The sequence below is a fragment of the Rhinatrema bivittatum genome, chromosome 1 (genome assembly GCF_901001135.1).
Source record: "Rhinatrema bivittatum chromosome 1, aRhiBiv1.1, whole genome shotgun sequence".
NCBI classification, from domain to species: Eukaryota; Metazoa; Chordata; class Amphibia; order Gymnophiona; family Rhinatrematidae; genus Rhinatrema; species Rhinatrema bivittatum.
The window spans coordinates 47,612,250-47,628,738 of NC_042615.1; the positions used below are offsets into that span (position 1 = coordinate 47,612,250).

General features: G+C 45.0%; 1 protein-coding gene across 2 annotated transcripts in view; it reads right to left on the reverse strand.

The window, feature by feature from the left end:
- Positions 1-11,724: 11,724 nt before the first annotated feature.
- Positions 11,725-16,489, reverse strand: part of SLC10A7 (solute carrier family 10 member 7) — a 339,519-nt gene continuing 334,754 nt past the window's right edge. For both annotated transcript variants that reach the window (XM_029602657.1, XM_029602585.1), the window contains exon 12: positions 11,725-16,464. In XM_029602657.1, coding sequence (XP_029458517.1) covers positions 16,426-16,464 — 39 coding nt within the window. In that variant the 3' untranslated portion in view covers positions 11,725-16,425. The remainder of the gene's footprint in view (positions 16,465-16,489) is intronic.

The window sequence follows — 16,489 nt, forward strand, 5'->3', positions numbered from 1 at the left end:
CATGGCTATGCTGCTGAATATCCCCATAGAAATTGCTACCTAAGATGGATGACTTATCCTTCTTAAGTTTAGACTTAGTATTGAGTAGGTCTTACCTAGCCAGATAAATTACCCGTCTAAGGCTGAATATCACTACTTAGCCAGATGACTTAGCAGGCTACGTAGCTCTGCCCGAATCCATTCGTCAGCTACAGTTTATCCAGCTAACCAGATAGATGGATAAATGACTTACCCAACTATCTGGAGTCTGAGTATCAACCTCACAATGCATGGAATATGGCTTTTTAATTTCTGGATATTTTCTTCCTTAACCATGTTGTAAATTCCAGAGCCTGCCTGACAGAGACGGTGAAATCTAGATACAGACAGTGCAAGGCGCGTTCTAGGATGGGCACCTCTGGGACCCCTTTCACAGCTGCTCACACGGAGCCAGTGGCTCCAGCTAGGATTAGATCAGACTGTAAGCAGTCCAGTCCCTTACCACTCTATAGTTCTCAGCTCCAGGCACCATTAAACCGAGCAGGAACAAGGAAGTTCTTTCTACCCCTGTAACCAAGGTTCAGAATACTTTTTTTTTTTTTAAATTACGGTTTTTCAGATGAGGAAGTGGACCCTGAGGCTTTCTTTTACTTCTCTCTATCCACGCACTGTGCTGTGTGATGGAGCCCAATAGCAGGCACTGTCATGAACAGCGAGGTCCCAATCATCTCAATTTATTTGAAAACAGTTTTACACACACATACACAGCGAAGAGAGTGATCTCTGAAGATATCTTTACAGGTGATATCTTTGGGCTGAACAGTTACCACTTGGCAGATGACAGTTCAGCTTCAGTACATAGATCACATGCTTAGCAATCACCCCCTACTGGTGCAATGTAGAGGCCCCAACATGACACTCACGCAGGCCGATGCAGCCGTGTTCAAGCAAAGACACCGGTCAAGTTCTAGGTATCATATCCTACCTGGAGCTCAACTTGCTCTTCAGGAATTTTGCAGCATTGTGAACAAGTTAGCCAGCAAGTATGTGCCTAAGGTGCACCACTCTTTGAATTGGATTTACATAAATCTGCCTTGAAGATTATGCTGGCAAAACTACAAGCACACAATTACACCTGCTCTTTGGTGGCACATAGTTTGGCCAAGAGAATGTATGTATCTTTTTCAATCCAAAAACCACCTCAGTTTGCAGGAGGCTGGAACTCTTGGGTGGATGAGTCACGAGATCTCTCTTCAAGGTCATTCTACAGCACCCAAGAGCAGGTGAGGCTGGCTCAGGACTCCATGCTTTCCGGCCTGTTGGGGATTGACAAGTTTCTCTTGCAGAGGCACTGCCACCTCACTACTTGCTGCTATGAGTGTTATAATTTCCCAGTGCCTGGACTTTCAAAATCTAATTCCACAGGTAGCTGGCATTTCCTCTCCATCTCCATCATCCTTTGCCCCAGAAAGTACGTTGGTGCAATTTTATTTTTAAGCAATGCAAAAAAGGAACAAAAACGTTGATGATGCCTCCCCGTCTTCCCCAAGTGCTTGGGGGTAGTGAACCTAAGTCTTATATCTGACAGTACTTACTGTATTATTACATTTTAAATGCTATGAACAAAGTGCTTGATTCACCCCCTACTCAAGACTTGAGAACAATTTTCTTCAGAAAGCAATTTGCTGGACCGTCAAATAAATATATTCATATGTTAGGTTAGGAAAAGGCCCAGAACGACTTTGGATTTTATGTTGACTCCTTGACTGTGCAACGTCATTCTCCTAATGTCAGCATCATGTGGAAGAGGACACAGGAAGCGCACAGAGCATGCTCGCAGGGGGTCATCAACGGGGACCAAAGGAAAGAAACTACAACTGCCCATGCTCCAAGCCCGCTGGTACCTCATTTAAATATGTTCCATAGGAAACAAACAGGGAAGAATAAAGGTAAAATGAAAGCACAGAAAAAACCTGCCAGCAAATGAATTCCTTATTTCTACTTGTTAGGGATTCATTTTGTCAAAGAAGAAAGAAAAACCGCAGAAAAACTTTCTCCATATTTCGACATTATTTTCCATAGTGTGAACGCCTATTTTTATTTTTTTTTTAGGAAGGTGGGGAGCTTGCCGGGCTGCACTAATGGAAACTAACAAATATCAAAAAACAAAAAGAGAACTATTTCCATCTATGCACTCTTTCTCCTTAATTGTTTAAACACTGTCCTGCCCATACAGCTGCAATGCTAGCTGCTCTTTCTCATACTCATAGAAATGACAGCAGAAAAAGACCAATCGGCCCATCCAGTCTCCCCAGCAAGCTCCCACACTTTTTTTTCCCATATTTATCTGTTTCATCAACCACCAAGTTCAGGGCCCTTGTTGGTAACTGTTTGATTCAAATTTCCTGCCATCCCCTGCCATTGATGCAGAGAGTAATGTTGGAGTTGCATCAAAGGTGAGCATAAGGCTCACCTTTGATGTAACCGCTGCATCAAGCAAGTTACCCCGATGCTTGTTTACCCAGACTGCACAGATCAATGCCTTGTTGGATGTTGTCTGAATGTAAATCCTGTTTTCCACATGTCCCCCTGCCGTAGAAGCAGAGAGCAAAGCTGTATATGCATTCAAAGTGATGTATCAGGCTTAATTGGTTTAGGGTAGTAGCCGCCGTAATAAGCAAGCTACCCCCGGGCTTATTTGTTTATCCAGATTGTGAAGTTCAGTCATTGTTGGTTGTTGTCTGAATGCATAATGCTTCTGAATACTCAGAAGCATTATTACTTCATCTCTCCAACGATGGGACAACCAGACAGCTCTCAACAGCATTAAAAAGAGCAACCCCGCACAGGAAGGATAGGGCTGTCATGATAGAGTTAATGTGTAAGTGGATGCTATGCCTCAACTTTAGGTGGCATGGTGGGCGTGAACCTGAAAGAAGAGGGATTACTGAGAGATGCCTGCAGAGTACTGGGGTTAAAAGTAAAAGTTCTCGCTTTGCTAAACCACCTCCCGTGTCTTCTGTGAGTGAATGGCTGATGCCCACACCAGGAGAAATAGAAAATATAGCCTCACCTGCCCAACACAAGGGCATCTGGAGCATCCAGAAGAGGAAATCAAAAAACAAATTGTGTGCTATGGTAACACGAAGTGGATTGTTAGTGAAAAATAAGTAAATACAGTATAATTACTAACAAAATAAATGTAATACAACTGCAGTGTTTCAATAAAAAAATGCTTTTATTTCACAATGAATATTATGAATATAAATGGATATACACCAGTCGCCTAGTAAATGTTAAAGAGCTCAGTCCCCAGACACGGGACCGTGTTTCACAGAGTTGCATTGGGAGGGACAAAGGCTGACTTTAAATTGTAGTAAATAATCTGTAAAAATATCATAAACAGAAAATTTCTTAAAAACAGAAACATTTTTTAAACAGAAAAATTTTTAAATAGAAAAATTTTTAAAAAGAAAAATGTTTTAATAGGAAATTACTAAAATAACAGAAAAAATGTCAAACATCCACATAAAGGCATCCAGCAGGAGGTATAAATGTGATATATGTACACCACAAGAAAACATGTAAATATGTAAAAAGCAGAAGAAAAAAATTATTTATATGAAACACGGTTCTGTGTCGGGGGACTGAAATCATTAACATCTATCTAGGTGACTAGGGTATATCCATTTATTCATAATATTCATTGTGAAGTAAAAGCATTTTTGATTGAAACACTGCATGTTGTATATTGTTTCTTTTATTAGTAACAAGCCGTTAAGCCCGTTAAAACGGGCTACATACCTCTGTCTCTCACCTCCCCCTCATTCTCTCTCCCCTCACTCTTCACCACCCCCTACCTCCCTCCCTCACACTCACCCACTCCTCCCCACCCTCCCTCTCCTCTCACTCAGTCCCCCCTCCCACTCAGTCTCACTCACTCCCTTCCCCCTCTCCCTCCCTCTCACTCACACTCAGTCCCACTCACTCTCACTCAGTCCCACTCCCTCCCCCCCCCTCCCTCTCAGTCCCACTCCCTCCCTCTCCTCCCTTCTCACTCAGTCCCTCCCTCTCTCTCTCCTCCCTCACTGCTGCCGCCTGTCTTCGCTGCCGCCGCTGCGGCCCTGTCTCTCACCTCTCCCTCTCCCCCTTCCACTTACTCACATCCCTGACTCTCACCTCTCCCTCATTCTCCCTCTCCCCTCACTCTTCCCCACCCCCTACCTCTCTCCCACACACTCACCCACTCCTCCCTCCCTCTCACTCAGTCCCTCCCTCCCAGTCCCTCCCCCTCACTCAGTCCCTCCCTCCCTCCCACTCAGTCCCTCCCTCTCACTCAGTCACTCCCTCCCACTCTCTCTCTCCATCCCTCCCACTCAGTCCGTCCCTCCCTCTCTCTCGCCTCCCTCCCTCGCTACTGGCTGCTGCCGCCGCTGCCGCTACCGCCGCCGCCCGCTGCCGGTACCACCGCCGCCCGCTGCCGCTACCGCCGCCATGTTTTGTTTTTTTTTTGACGCTGCCTAAGACCGACGTGCTCGCCCGCACATGCGCAGTAGAGCTTCTCTCTACTGCGCATTTGCGGCACGTCGGTCAAGCGTCGTTTATCTAGTTAGATTTTTTGAATTTACTTGTTTTTCATTAACAATCCACTTACTGCAGCACACAATTTGGCTTTTGATTTTCTCATTGGTGTGTTTTCTGCGCATTGGTCCATCATATTTTTTTGTGGCATCCAGAAGAGGGACAGCTCCTGATATAAGAAAAAAAATGCAGCATGCATCACATTGTCAAGACACCAAGAATCACACTTGTACACCTGCTCCTATCCTCAGCAGCTATCCATGGACACCACTCACATCTACCTACCATATTCCAGCTGAAGAACTGACTCCGAAAGTGAGCCTTGGGACCTGCTGCTCTGGTGCTCAAAGCCTTGCCCCCTTCTTCAGCCTCCTGAGAATTGTCATTCTCTGCCAAAGCAGATGTTATTCATACAAAGGCTGTATGATTTGCAGGCCAGCACAAAGATTCAGCATACTCTGTGCCCAGAACAAAGGGTAGGAAGTCACTGGTATGGGCCAGGCAGTGAAAGCAGGCTTTCAGGAGGCCAAAGACCATTCTAGAATACTTCTGGTAGACTTCTGAACACAATTATAAATACTCCCCTGAGCCAGGAGGATGGATGAAAGAAATAAAGAGCTAGGACAGTAAGATAGCCATAAATAAAATGAGAAGGCCACACCATGAAATCAAACAATCCAAATTATGACTGGTGTACAGACTGTTTACTATCATCACACTGTTGACGTTCATTTTCTGTCTTAGTACATTATATCTGAAATTGTTTACTGCTGTAATTGTATTTGATCACTGATAAGATAATATAATTAGCTTCGAAGGCAGCTGAAAAAGCATGTCATAAAAAAACAATGATGACGATGATGAACTAGACACTTCTCTAACACTGCGCTCTAAACCTGCTACACCTAACCAGGTGCAAGTACTCCATCCAGACAGTCTCTGGCGTCATGTTATGTGTGAGGCTGCATGGAAACATGAATGAAGGCTAAGTGCCAAAGTTTGCAATCTTGTAATGTGTGTACACTGCTAATGTATAAGAGAGAGATGATCTCATGATGATCTAAGGTAGGAATGGGAGGGTAATATGAAGTAGATGTCGATGTTAGGCTGGGGACATAGGATGGAGGGTCTGACCATGCTCTTTTTGTCAGGAGAGTGTTGTGATCACTTATGAGGAAAGTGGAGCCATTTCTTGTATTATTCCATTTGCTGTGTGTCGCCTTGTGTTGTTTCTAGAAAGGTGGCCTACAAACTGAATAAATAAAAGTGTTAAGTATGCTTCTTTTCTTTTGCCATGAAAGGGGGAAAAAAACCCAACTGTCAAGGAGCTGTGCAGCTGCGGCCAGGGACGTTTTGGAGATATTTCAGCCCCAGGCAGGAGTAAATCTATCCAGCTGTGAAGGTTCTGGGAAGTAAATAAAAGGCTTGCATGTGTGAATGGGCTTAACACTATGTGGAGCTCTGTCTCCTAAGCACTCTAAATCTTTTATTTTTCTTTTTTCCAAACATATTTCTGGTCACTCGAACATCCCATTTACAACAGTTCTGATCTGGCAAAATCCAGATCAGGTATTTCAGATTTTATTTATTTATTTATTTTGGGTTTTTATATACCGGCATTCGAGAACGCAGTCCCATCATGCTGGTTCACATAAAACAGGGGTGCATCGTAAACATAACTAAAAACAATGGTGCGGAAAATGCAGTTACATATAACAGGGAGATTGGAACTTGGCAGAGAAAGAAGAGAAAGGACAGGTTATTAATTCAAACATGTAAACAATAATGGAGATGGTTAATCATGGTGTAGTTGGAGATAAGGATTGGTGAGGATGAGATATATCAGTTTGAGTCCGGGAATGCTTGTATGAATATCCATGTCTTTAGTCTTTTTTTGAAGGTTGAGATGCATGTTTCCAGTCTGATGTTAGAGGGGATAGAGTTCCATAACGGTGGAGTGGCTGTAGAGAATGCCCGATCTCTTAGCGTGATGTGTCTGGTGGATTTGGGCGGTGGTACCTGTAGCGATCCTTTGTATGCATCTCTTGTCGGTCTTGACGAGTTATGTAGTTGGAGAGGGATCTGTAGGTCAATGGGTGCCAGTAGATGGATATTTTTGTATGTGGTAAGAATGGCCTTGTATATTATTCTAAAGTGTATGGGTAACCAATGGAGGTTCTTTAAGATGGGGGTTATGTGATCCCTTCTCCTGGAGTTTGTCAGTATTCGTGCAGCTGCATTTTGTACCATCTGCAGCGGTTTGGTGTAAGAGGCGGGAAGACCAAGTAGGATGGCGTTACAATAGTCCAGTTTTGAAAAAATGATTGCTTGCAGGATGGTTCTGAAATCTTGGGCATGGAAAAGAGGTCTAATTCTTTTCAGCACCTGTAGTTGGTAGAAACAGTCTTTGGTTGTTTTGTTGATAGTAGCTTTGAAATTCAGACGATTGTCAATTAGGACTCCTAGGTCTCTCACTTGTGTAATTGTTGGTGTGTCTTGCTGTGTTGAGATGATGGTGCTGTTCTCAGAGGTGATGAGTAGGAGTTCTGTTTTGCCTGAATTTAGTACCAGGTTCAGGCTGGTGAGGAGGAGTTGAATTTTTTGATGGCATGTGTTCCAGTAAGACAGCGTTTTTGCGAGGGAATCCTTAATGGGGATCAGGACCTGTATATCATCAGCGTACAGGAAATGTTTGAGGTTGAGGTCGGTGAGAAGTTGGCATAACGGTGTGAGGTAAATGTTAAATAAAGTAGGAGACAGGGAAGAGCCCTGTGGGACTCCTACTGATGAAGGGTGTTGTGAGGATTCTTTGTTCTGTAGCTTGACCTTGTATCCTCTATTGCTGAGAAAGATATGAACCAGGAGAGTGCTGTGCCTGAGATACCTAAGGAGGCTAGCTGGTTAATGAGTAGGGAATGGTTAACGGTGTCAAAGGCTGACGAAGGTCCAGTAGGATCAGTAAGAATGATTGTCCTTTATCAAGGCCCAAGATGAGGTGATCTGTTAAGGAGATGAGGAGTGACTCCGTGCTAAGTGTTTTGCGGAATCCGTATTGTGATGGGAATAGGAGGTTGTTTTCTTCAATGTAATTTGAGAGTCGGGTATTCACCAATTTCTCCATGATCTTGGCTATGAAGGGGAGGTTGGCGATCGGTCGGTAGTTGTTTGGGTCATTAGGATCTAGGTTAGGTTTCTTGAGTAGTGGTTTGAGCGAGGCCATTTTGAGGTCATCTGGGTAAGATCCTTGTTGTATTGAGCAGTTTATGATGTCTGACAGGGATTTGGAGATGGCGTCAGGAATTGATAGAAGCAATTTCGAGGGGATGTGATCCGATGGGTGAGAGGAAGGTTTCATTTTCCGTAGGATATCTTGGATCTCGATGGAGGAAGTGAGTTCCAGTTCAGCTAAGCGGGTATTGTTGACGGCGGTCTGAGGTGAGGTTGATGTATGAACGGTGTTAGAGGGAAGCTGGGTTAGAAGTTTGCTGATTTTGTTGTTGAAAAATATTGCTAGTTCTTCCGCTTTAGATTTAGCTTGGGTGAGAGCTATTTCTGGAGGGCTTGTTTGTGTGAGGTTAGAAACGTAGCTAAAGAGGGCTTTAGCATCGAAGACTAGGTGGTGGATCTTGGATGCGTAATAGTTCCTCTTGGATCTTAGTGTATTGGATTTGTATTGTTGAAGAGTTGATTTATAGGTAGATAGCGTGGTGGTGCTTGGGTTTTTGCGCCATTTAGCCTCGTTTTGTCTTAGCAGTAGTTTGAGATTTTTTAGCTCTGGGGTAAACCACGGTTGTCTTTTGGATGAATTGGGGTGCGGTTTTTTTGTTGTTAGAGGGCATAGCTTGTTGGCAATGGATTCCGTAATGTTGTTCCAAGATCGTAGAGCTGAATTAGGATTGGTGAAGTCTACTTGAGTGAGATGTGATGATAAGTGATTGCTGAGATCTTCCATGGAGCATGTTTTCTGTAAGTGAAGCAGGGGGAGGGTATGCAAGGAGGACTGGTGTCTTTTATTGAGAATGAAGATGTTATGAGGGAGTGGTCTGACCAAGGGACCTTTGTAAGTGGGGTGCTGAACAGGTTTGATTGCTGTATTGACGAAGATGAGGTCAAGCGTGTGGCCAGCTTTGTGTGTGGGTTTGTTGACTAGTTGAGTGAAACCTAAAGCGGAGTATGCTGTGAGTAAGGCTTCGCAGTTGGGTGATAGTTTAGAGTTGTCGACGTGGAGGTTAAAGTCTCCTAAGATTATGGCTGGAGCATCCAGATTGATGAGGGAGGTGGTTAGTTCGACCAGAGGAGAGATATTTGGCCTCCAGATCCCATGGACTCTAGTGCAATGAAATTATACAAGTTCTCTGTCTGAATGCAGATCTCTCTCTCGTACGAGCTCTATTATCGTGCATCTTTGATTATATTTTTCCAAATACTCCTGTCTCCTGCAGAGCACCAATTGCCTGCTTAGAGGGACTGTGTTTAAAAAACATCAGCTGCAAGGGCCTCAAGCAGAGTTGGACAAAAATGATGCAACCTTTGACAGTAATTCACCTGTAGATATCGACTGATAGTGTGAGAGAAGCATTGTCAAAAGTGGTGGTGATGCACTCTGAAATGCCATGTTGAGATGGTGAAGAATATAGGCAGCACTGCTGCTTGACAGCGGTTCTTCAGTCAAACTGGTTGGGGCTGGGGGCTGCTGTGAAGGAAGGAGGAGCCTATCATATAATGGTGATATGTAGCGGCGGGTATGCAATTCCCGGCTTCTGAGAGCTGTAGTCCCTGGCCTCTGGCCAAGGTCCATCATTAAAATGTCTGGCTAGATGAAGGAGGGGAGAAGATTAAAAAAAAATGGGACCCCTCTCCCAGGTACTTGCAAATGACAGCTCATAGCCCTGTAGCCCCGGGAAGGGCCGGTTCCAGTTGAGTTGGAAGCCCAAAGGAGCAAGTTAAAACAAAAACAAAAAAAAATCCTTCCTCCTCTTCACCCCCTCCCAAAAATGTTTCTTCAGCAAGAAAAGTCAGTGCAGCAGAACACTGTCAGGGCTTAACTGCTGGTAAAGGAGGAAGCCCTGGGACAGGAGTGGCTGGCAAACTGGATTCAGAGATAGGGCAAGCAGGAGAAGGGACGGGACAGGACGAGGGCTTCACCTGTACTGGTCACTTCCCCCTCAGGTTAAGCCCTTGGGTTCTGGCGGCCAGCAGGACTTGGATGGGCACCCACAAGAGACAGGCAAACAATACAAATAAACAAAACCAAGACAGGGAGACACAGGGCAAACAAACACAAAGGTAACCAGAAGGCCAAAACCAAGGCAACAACAAGACAAGAACAAGTAACAAGAATCACACAAAGCAAGAAGGCCTCCTAAAAGAAAATGTCAAAATCCAAGGCTGGAAAACGGGGTGGGGGTGATGGTGAGGGAGGGGGAGGGAGCAGAACAAGGAGCAAAGGAATTCCAAGCTGAGGCAATGGTGGGGAGCATGAGGCAGGCTATTAAGGGTGTGGCTGATCTGCTTTAGGGAGCCTGCAAGACTCAAGCCTGAGCCCCTGCTGGCAGGAAGGCCTCACACCATCCAAGATCCTCACAAATGCAAAGCTCACAATGATCAACTTCAAATTCTTGACAACAATAGGGAAGATCCTTATTCAGTGATGTGTAGTCCGGGCTGGTGCAAGGGTATTTGGTGCCCTAGGCGAACCTTTGGTCATGCACCCCTCTCCTCCAACTTACCTGTTGACAGCAGCTCCAAAACAGTGCTTCCTCCTACTGGTGGTAGTGGTTACAGCACAGCACTCCCTTCTTTGGCAGCATCGGTTCTGCAAAGCAATTCTTTTAGCCTCTGGGACTTGCACTGGCAACATTTTGCAGCCACCAAACTTTTAGTGCAGTAGGCGACCACCTAGTTTTCCTAATGGGAGCCTCAGCCCTGTGTCTAGTACCGAAAAGATTTTCCTGACTCCTAACTCGCAGCCGTCTCTTCTAACCATTCAACGGAGCAGATATGACTCAGAAACCACTATACATCCTCACCCAGGTAACAGGAAAGTCTCATTTCAGCAAAGTGATTTATCGCCGGATGCTTGCCTTGCATTGTGAGTGCTGGCACAGAGAATAAGTTACCCAAATGTTACAGGGCTTGCCCAGCCCTAGCCCACCCTCTAAAACCAGCATCTGCATGTTCTACTGTCTTGGTCAGCGGTTTCCTGATTAAGGGCCTGCTTCCCTAAGGCTCTTCTCACATTCGGTATCCATGGGAAAAAGAGTTTGACGCATTAAGCCCCAAGTCATGGGTGGTTGTGAAAATCTGGTTTTCTCACTTAGGGGTAGATTTTCAAAAGTACGCCTGATTTTCTAACATGAGCGAGCAGGCGTGTGCACGTTATAAAATCGGGGGTTGGCAGGCGCAAGGGGGTGCACACTAGTGCACCTTTTACGCACCGACGCCCGCGGGCTTCCCCCGCTCCCTCCCCCCTTGCCTGACCTTCCCACCCCTTCCCCTAACCTTTTCCCCCCCTAGCCCTACTCTAACCCCCTGATCTTTGTCTTACCTTTTGTGCTTGCCTCTGGCCAGGCGCAAGTTGTGCGCGCCGGCAGCCTGCCGGCGCGCGATCCTCCGACACAGCAGCAAATGGCCGCTGTGTCTGAGGCCTCTGGCCCTGCCCCTGCGACCGCCCCGCCCCTGCGACCGCCCCGCCCCTGTGACCGCCCCTTTAGTAAAGCCCTGGGACTTAGACGCGTCCCGGGCTTTACGCGCGTCGCCGAGCCGTTATAAAATAGTCCCGGTGCGCGTAAGCCGATTTACTTGTATAGAGCTTTTAAAATCCGGCCCTTAGAGCACAGGGAGCCAACTCTGGACCTCAAGAGCCACAATCAGGCCCGGTTTTCAAGATATCCACAATGAATATATATGAGATAGATTTACGCACAATGGAGGCAGTGCATGCAAAATTATCTCATGCGTATTCATTGTGGACATGCTGAAAGTTTGTGGCTCTTGGGGACCAGAGTTGGGCACCCCTGCACTCAATGATAAAAACAGATTTCCACGACCATTTCCTTCTACACTTCCCCCTCCATATTTTGGGTCCCCCTACAAAAAAACAAACTAAAAATTAGAGAAAAAGGTCTTCTTTTAGCACCTCAAGACTGAAACTCAACGCAAATATAGAAGATAAAAGTTTTATCTCAACTCTGTATTTCCCATTAACAAAAATAAAGTGTAATGTATCCCACATCCTTCTTACATACAGAGTTTGTCTTCACTGTGGAATGGTTAAAATAGGCAGTTTTAACAGATTTGTACAGATATTATTACAATAACGTTCTCACATGTGCAGACTTGAGCAGTTCCTTCGATTCTCATTCCCCCCCCCCCCTCCAAAACAATACATCCATCAATCTCTTTATGGAGGGAAAACGCACCTGTAACAAACATTCAAGATACTCTAATCCATAATGATTACACGGTAGAGAGTGCAAAAAAAACTTTTCGTACAAAACCAAAACAAATAAACACCTCATGTATTCCAACACATTCCTGACATGAAATGCTCAGCTGACTGTGAAGCGGGACATGGACCCTGTGAACATCTGCCACATGTTAGGGCCTAGGGTAGAGGTAGACTGCACACCAGATCAGCAGGGAATCAGCTGCCGGGCAATCGCAGCTGACAAACTCAGCGGAAAGGAACAGGTTGATGTGTGTGGAGGTGCGTTTCTGAAACACTCCAGCAACGACACTTGAACGTGGCTCTTCCACATCGTACAATTGTTAAAGCCATGGACAGCAAAGTGGCACTGAAAGGTAAAGAAGAAAATATCTGAAATTCTTTGAGCCTCTGATCACTGCTGCACAGGCAGTGGCTCACGAAGTTACATGGATGATGGATTACTGCATTAGGGGCGTGCAAGCATGGCATTTGTCCCAAGCTAGCGAGACCTGGGCGTGGTAAGAAGCTGCAGAGCATGAAGCCGGATGAATGCCCTGGCTGCTCTCGCAGGCTTCCTTCCACGGCCTAAGGCTTCAGTTCTGCAGAATTCCTGAGACTAGTAAATGGCTGAATGTCCAAAGAGATTCAGCCTGCTGCCTTTTTCTCCCCTTACTGTAATTCAAGACACTGGATGTTGGCTTGGGGCATGGAAGGAGGTATCTTACACTCTGTCCCACTAAAAAGTTTATTCCTGTGCAATTTTTTTTTTTTTGCACGCCTCCAAATTTTGCAGGGTGGATGCCCACCTTCCCCACCGAAACAAAAATAAAGATATTTTATGGACCTATATCTTAAAAAAACTGCAGATAAATATTTAGAAAAGCACGGTCAGCTAAAAATCTGTTTGCTAATTAAGTTCAGCATTAAAACAACCAAAAATCACTAATGCCTCCCTTCCCTTTCTTCTGATTCTTCACTGGCTTCCCGAGGAAACAGCTGCATTGAAACCTTATGGAAAGCTCTTCTTGCTTACCCTCTCCCACCTTTATAAAGCTAATTAAATGGGTGGGGAGGGGAGGATGTGCGCGCCGACGCGGAGGGTCACCCGCACCCCATGCAGGTATCCCATCGATGAGTTTATAGGTCGAATATAGTCTACGAACGGCTAGAGGCCGGCTCAGAGCCAGAGAGAGACGCGTGATCATTAGTTTAAAAAAATAGGAAGATCTTTTACTCTTAAAAAAAAAGTGTACAAATATAAGGAAAAAAATTAGATTAGGACCGGAAAGAAAGGTTATCCCCCAAAAATGCCCCCCCCCCCCCAAAAAATAAATAAAAGAGAAAACAGACAGAATTTTGTGAAAAAGGCAGAATCCAATCTTGGGTTTATTTTTAATGGAAGGAGGAAGGCATTTTTTTTTTCCTAGAATCACGACAGCTAAAATTTGATTGTGAATTACAATTAAACAAAAAAAAAAACAAAACAACAAACCTCTGAAAATACACAGATGGGGAGTGATTGCTTTGGACTGTGATTGTCATAGTTCAAAAATCAACCGGGTTCTAGTAGGACATGTTCTAAGGAATCCAGCTACCGCTCCCACATGACCATGCACGTTGGTGGACACTACCCGGTGCATGCTGTGTGTATAGGCTGAAATAAGTGCACGGCATATCTCCATTTTGGGTATCCAATACCAGAAAGTGACAGTCAGCTGTTACTTTAATAAGGCCAATGTTGAGCTCCTGCCCTATCAATCTCTGCACGCCCATCTTCTCCTCCTCCAACAGCACATATCCTCTGCTAGGCAATTATCTGTGCATGAAGGGGAAGGGGGACGTTAGAGTTTCCCTCCTACCCAACTGCTGATGGACTGCAGACCCAGGGATCAGGCATCCTGCATGAGGACATGTGGCAAACATTACGAACCGGTTCACCGGTCCTGTGGCTCTATCTGGTAACACCGAGGTGAAATGCAAGACTGCTGGGACACAGTTTTTAGTAGCAAACAGATGACATTTGCGGCCACTCACATCAGTGCCACTTAACTCACGGGAGGGAGTCCAACGCACATCCCAAAATACTTGTGAGTAGCTCTAGAGTTCAAACTTTTTTTTTTTTTAAAAGAAAAATCTGCCTTAAACCCCAGGTCAGATGGGCTGCAGTGTGCTGCAATTTCTTAACATTAAAGCAAACTGTCATATGAAAATATGAGGAGTTTTAGTTTTAGAACATTCACAGTATAAATATCTGAGTCCACCCACCCCACCAAAAAATAAAATAAAATAAACCCACTCATTCAGTGGAGCCTGGGAGGGGAGGGTTCTCTGATTTTATCGCAGCTCCTGAGTGGACCTGCAGCACTGTGAGAACTTGGACGTGGAACTGGAATCTATATTCAGGGCCACTGGAAGAGTGAGAGCACAGTCCCACTCAACGGAAAATGAAAAGAAGCAAATTTTCCAACTGTACAATCACAGCCTTTTAATGTATCATACTTTGGAACCGTAGCTTCCCAAGCTCCGCTTGTCATCAACTGAAGCCACGCATGGCCTGACACGGAGGGCTTGGAGGGGTAGTATACACTCCTGGCTGCCAGCAAATTAAAGTTAATGCTACCATGGATACCTTGGGAACAGGGGCGCGTCTAAAGGCCAAACCCTTGCTAATGACTGTTGGCACGGTAATAACAATTGTCAAGGGGCCACGTAGCACTGCCAGCACTGGAAAATATTCCCTACGTATTTAATGGGCCATAAGAACTTCCTCCAATTTCACTGACTTTTTTTTTAACTTTTTTTTTAAACTTGGTGGTAATAATCAATAACTGATGCTTTGTATCTTATGGAAAGAGGATAAACTGGCGGTGGTGACCTTGCCATTAATGCAGTAATTTATAGTCAGAGAAACCAAGGACACGTTCTCTCACTCTCTCGCTTGGTGTCGCAAGCACTGAGGAGCTCCAGACAATACATTTAACTGGAGATAAATTATTTTCTGCCACTGCCACGAAATTGGCAACGAAGAAGGCAAGTTTCAAGGCCATTTTCGAAAGGTGAACGGGTATTTACTGGGGTAACACAGCCGGAATGAAAAGTCTGCCCCCTCAAACGCGACTGAACGTGTGCCACGGTTACACAGCACGTTCAGCCACACGGGCATCGTTACGGCGAGGGAGGGAAACAGCACGCACCTGCCTCCCCCCTTGGCCACCCGCCCAAGAGAGCGGGCACAAAGCACGCGGACGCCTTCGGCGCGTGCACTTTGCAGATCTGCATCGCTCGTTCTCAAAGGGGAACCTGCTGGGCTGTTTTCCTTTCAGAACAGGTGCCAGGTAGGTGGGCTAAGATAACCCAAGAACTTTGCATGCAATGCGGGCTGTTCAAAATGTCCCCCCTCCCCCACCCCAAAAAAAATTATAATATTTGCATCTCTGGTTAGGGCTTTACCAACAGACTGCAGAATTATTATTGTCCAAATACATCTTGGTACTCATATTATCGACCGTTGAAAGATGACAGGTTGATATGCCATCACTACACGAAGACCCAGAGTACTGGAAAGTATAAAAACAATAAAATACAATAAATAAAATACAAATTCTCCAGTGTAGATTTTCACTATAGAAATTGAAAGGTTTCCTGTTTCACTGCATGTGTGTTTTGCTTACTGGGCAACCTGTATTCTACCGATGTGCAAATTCTGGGATTCAGGTGCGTTAGGAAAGAAGGTAAATATCCAGCAAAATGTGTTTTCCCTGGTGAAAAGCCTGCAACAATAACGCAATCTTTCTGTCAGACTCATTTGCATCAATTATGAGTCCACTCCTGTGAAGAATTTGAGCTCTGCAATGCCACATCCTCATCTTAGGTAACCCTTCCCTTAGGAGGAATGACTAAGCGACCAGCGTTAACCAACCTGCAAACAATGTGAAGCTCTTCTAACTTTTACCACAAAATTGGCCCCTTGCTGAGCAGCCACAAAATAAGTAGGAAATGGTCTGTGGCAGGTACAGGTTCCCTTAGAGAAGACCCCTCTTCCATTTTAAAGTGCTCCCAGCCGCTGTTCATCAGAGAGGTCACCGTGACCTTACTGCAAAAGTCTCCTCTAAAACCCAGATTGGCCACGATCTTATCCGGTGAGAAGAAAAAAAAAAAAAGAGGAACGTTCCAGATGATTCCTTCCGCTGTCAAACCAGGGATGACATCCAAACCGCAGCTTCCTGGAGCAGCTGCTCCACTTGGGCGTTTCCAAACGATGCTTTCTGCCAAATGCATTTTCAAGGCACTTTGAAAGGTATATAATCTTTGTTTTAAAAAAATAGAATATGCACTAACGCAACCTCTTTTGTATTCCTGTTTGTGGATGTCTGGGTATAATATAGCACATATTTACATTCACTGCAAAAAAAGATCCCCAGGTATCTCCTTCGCTGTTATACTGGTGCTTTGGGTTGCTTTGTTAACTTGAGTGCCTGGAAAACAAAGAAAACAACACGT